General features: G+C 29.8%; 1 protein-coding gene across 1 annotated transcript; it reads right to left on the bottom strand.

Annotated features, from left to right (window-relative positions):
• Nucleotides 1–503: 503 nt before the first annotated feature.
• On the bottom strand, nucleotides 504–2557 carry LOC113377045 (protein Peter pan). Its single transcript, XM_026617212.1, has 7 exons — nucleotides 2332–2557; nucleotides 2115–2258; nucleotides 1680–2044; nucleotides 1487–1618; nucleotides 1294–1416; nucleotides 1014–1231; nucleotides 504–858 (listed from the first exon to the last, which is right to left on the bottom strand). Exons 1-7 carry the CDS (start codon nucleotides 2512–2514, stop codon nucleotides 587–589), a joined length of 1437 nt encoding a protein of 478 aa, XP_026472997.1. The 5' UTR covers nucleotides 2515–2557; the 3' UTR covers nucleotides 504–586.
• Between the last annotated feature and the right edge of the window lie 1888 nt (nucleotides 2558–4445).

Raw genomic sequence — 4445 nt, 5'->3', positions numbered from 1 at the left:
GCAAACAAAATCGTATTTACAATTGAAGAAACTGTTTGTGAATTAACCGATAGTCATGATTAATTTTCGTGAGAACTTATTTCACAGCAGCCTTCTTATTTTAAAAAATATCCTTCAGTGTACAAACATGTAAAAATAGTTTTAATTCTGAATTATTGTTAAGTAGTTTTTTTTTATCTCAATTGATTTTTAGTTGTAATTCATTTATACCTTTTTGTATATTTTTTATATAAAAAAAAAAAATTGTATGCACATTGGTCATAAATATCAATATGTTTATATATAAAATACATAGTTATATATAATATCATATATATATATATATATATATATATATATATATATAATATGAAAAAACTAATTATCAATTAAAGGCATATCGAAATTTTATTGTTTTCCATATATTAGCAACGGCCATGAAGTCACACCTAGTTTTTTTTTAAATAAAATGTTATGTTTGAATTAATTCTATTTCGTTTATGATATTTAATGAAATATATTACATATTTATTAAAATGCAAATGTGTGTGATACTTATATAATTTTTTATCGATATAAACAATATACACAGCTTTATTTATTTTTGTTATTTACTTCGCTTCATATTAGTATTTTTTGTATTGTTATTTTGTTCTTGATTTCGCCATCCATATTTGGGATGATTACCACGCCCTCCTAGTTTCTTAGTGCCTTTGCTTTTGAATTTAGATGCTTTTTGTAATCTGTCTTTACTTGCATATTTTGAGTTCTTATTTCTATCATCTGTTTCTGTGTCAGTCCTCAATTTCTTATTTTTATTATAGCGTGCTGGGGTTTTGTATAATCTTTTTGTACCTCGAATTTGGGAATTAAACAAATCTGCAATAATGTATTTAGTTATTTGTGAAATAAGGAATAAATAACAGCTGTAAAATTTAGCTTATTATTCGTTATGATAGAAGTGTCTATGAACTAACTCATTGTAATTTGCAAAAACTTCTAAATTAACAGTTTTATACTGAACTATATACTACCTCTATCAGGGTTGGCTCCTACTTCATCCTTGTAATACTCAGCATCATCATCAACTTGATCATCATTTGCATTCGCTTCATTCACTGCCTTTTCCATTAATTTATCAGTTTCTCGAATTCCCATTCCAGCTAAAGATCTTTGCTTCAACTTCAGCTTTTCATTTTCTTTCTTTTCAACATTCTTTTCCTGCAATTTCTTTCGTTTCTCTTTCAATTTTCTAAAAAAAAAACACAGGTTATAAATTCATCTATGTATAATTTATAACAAAAAACAACTCACTTTTTTTCCAGGCGTTTCTTAAGAATCATTTCTTTTTCTTCTTCACTCTTAACTATTAGCTCATGGAACAAAACTTCACCATCCATTAACCCATCTTCAACTTTCATAAGTTGCAATGTCATTCTGCAATAATAAATAGTTTAAACAAGAAAATCAAAACTTTTTATTAAAAAAAAATTAATCATAATTATACCTCGGACCCAACTCAGACAAGCGAATAGAAGATTTTTGATCTTGTAAATTACCACGTGAAGATAATTTTTGAGGTAAGTTAACTTGCCCTGTTTCATCGTCCTCAAATTCACTTTCTGATAAAGCACCAGTTCTATAAAGTTTTAATATGAAAGAAACAGCTAATATATTAATATTATGAATATACTACTAACTTTGCAAAAAAATCTCCCATATCTTCACACCTAGCTAGATTTGGGATTTTGCCTTGTATTACTTTCTTTACTCCTTTTGACAATCCTATTGGTACTACTTTAATTATATAATGTCTGAAGTCTATTAATTTTGTTGTTGAATTATAGTTTAACAAAATACATCTCCTAATAGTACTCAAGTTAACATTGTTTAAATTTATAGTAGGAAACATATTTTGGAAAGTTGTTGCCATTAATTTCATATGCATTCCTTCTCCAGCGAAATTGTTTAATACTACAAGTGGTGAGTGTTTGAAAGCTTCTTCAATAACTAACTGCTTCTTCAGCGTTGATATAACATCTCGCGACAAACAATATGAATGAACCTTAAAATAATGTATGAAAGAATGAATCACATGATCTGTTTTTTCTTATTATTAAATATAACTAGCAAACCTTGAATGATAACGTTGGACCTCTTGGAAGTCTGGCAATTTTAAAAAATAATGATGTTTCAGTTTTTGAGAATGCACACAAATGAGATACATGAAGTAATCCCGCAATAGATACAAAATCTTTAAGTGTATTTTTCTTACGAACCTAGTAATCAGAAAAACATTGTATATGTAAAAGGAGAAATATGTAAATAAAACTTAAAAAAAAATTATTGTACTTTTAGAGATGAAGCAGTGAAGGGTTCCATAACCCGACGAAAATCTTTTGTTAACTCCCGCACATGTAATTCAGGTAATCCGCGATTTATCACGAATGAATGTGGTGCTCTGAGTAATTCATCTGGTTCAACATCAGCAATTTGTTTATTTTTTTTTACACATTTGCCTCTCTTAGTTTTCATTTTGAAACGATTACACGTGTTTTAGGCTCTAGTTTGGCATAACCTAAATATCTTGTTTAAAGTGACATTTGTCCATAGATGAAAAAGCTGGAGCAACCAAAGTCGCCTACTCTCATTTTCTTGACTGTCAAAAGCGCAGTGCTTTATCAACACTTGTCTTTGTTTGTTTGATGAAATTGAAGATATTTTCTCAAAAAGTGAAAAAGTGGTGATCCATGGAATATAGACCAATTTGTTCACGAAATTGAAGGATGTGTGAATTTTTAATTAACTAGCTGTAAGTGAAATTCTGTCTTAATGCAATTAAGGCATCGTGCCTTAAGGCAAATTGCTGGAACTTCCCGTACCAAAAATTATTATTTTTTTAAAAACGATTAACATTTTTGAAAAAAATTTTCTTTGAAAAAATAAGATTTTTGAGAAACTATAAATTGGACAAAAAATTACTTTTTTTGAAAAAAAAAATTTAAAAAAAATATTTAAAAAAAATTTTTTTTTGAAAAAACAAATGTTTTTTTTATTTTGACATATTTTGGAAGATCTGAACTTTTTTTCAAAGCAATCGCACTGCTTTAACTGCATAGAGACAAAATATAAAGCGCGTAAGCGCCGCGTCGCTGTCTAACGGATAAACATTGGTACGGAACCCATAGGAATGTAAACAAAATTTATACTTATTGCTAAAATCTCTATAAAATATCTGATAATTTGATGTGCATATGTCTAATGATAATTTTTGACCGCTAAATGGCATTTTTTTTACTTTCATTGTTAGATCTCCGAAACCGCTAGACATGCCCTTATGAAAATTTTATCAATTCTTCATCTTGTCAATACAAGTAAAATGTTTTTTGAATTATTAAAATCGGACGCTTCGTTCTTTTAAAAACTGAGGTATCGTTTTTGGCACTTTTTGCCCCATATCTTCGGAACGGTTAAACCTGCCTCCGCCAAAAACTAATCAGCACGTCTCCTTATCAATACGAATCGAATGTTTTTTGAATTATTCAAATTGCTTCATCCCGAAATTGTCGACGAAAAATTGTTCCCGAAATCATCGACGAAAATTTGTATCCGCACACACATACATACACGCACACACACACACACACACACACACACACACACACACATACATCTGAAACGTAAAGATATATAACATTTTTCATTTTCTGTTTTTTTGCGATTGCTATAACTTACGCTACGGGAAGTTAATAAATATACATATTTACTTGTTCGAACTGCACCTTATTTCTGAAAGTTTACTAAATATGCGACAGATGTTGCATCCCTAATTCGTATGCATTTTTTAATAGCACATTACATTCTCTAAAATATAGAATCATGTGCCTATGCTAACTGTCCATCGTTGCTTTCGGGTACATATTAGAACCATTATACTCTTCTTTTATCTATGATTAGAACTTCGGTCTTGCTTCATGAAGATTCTAACGAAACTTTTGAACCCTTTTGAATTGAGGGAAACATGTGGAGTTTTGACATGAAACATGTGGAGTTTTGAATTGAGTGAAAAACTTTTTTTCCAACACAATTTTTTTTTCTAAAAAAGTGGAAAAGTGGTAATCCATGGAATATAGACCAATTTGTTTACGCGATTGAAGGATGTGTGAATTTTTAATTATTAAATATATTTACTTGTTCGACTGCACCTTATTTCCGAAAGTTTATTAAATATGCGTCAGATGTCGCATCCCTTATTCGTATGCCTTTTTCAATAGCACATTCTCTAAAATATAGAATGCATGTGCCTAAGCTAACCGTTCATCGATACTTTCGGGTCAAAAGGGGTCAAAAAGTGACTATAATATCGATTTACATCCCGGCAAAACCCACTTGACTCAAATACACACGTCTTAATGGCAGGAGACTTCAACGCGCAACATACATCTTGGAACTGCAACTACAACAAC

Source organism: Ctenocephalides felis, unplaced genomic scaffold (assembly GCF_003426905.1).
Source record: "Ctenocephalides felis isolate EL2017-DRISC unplaced genomic scaffold, ASM342690v1 CF-g0.4_SCAFFOLD_01886, whole genome shotgun sequence".
Lineage (NCBI taxonomy): Eukaryota > Metazoa > Arthropoda > Insecta > Siphonaptera > Pulicidae > Ctenocephalides > Ctenocephalides felis.
The sequence above is the reverse complement of the archived record's forward strand: the minus strand, read 5'-3'. Positions and strand labels throughout refer to the sequence as shown.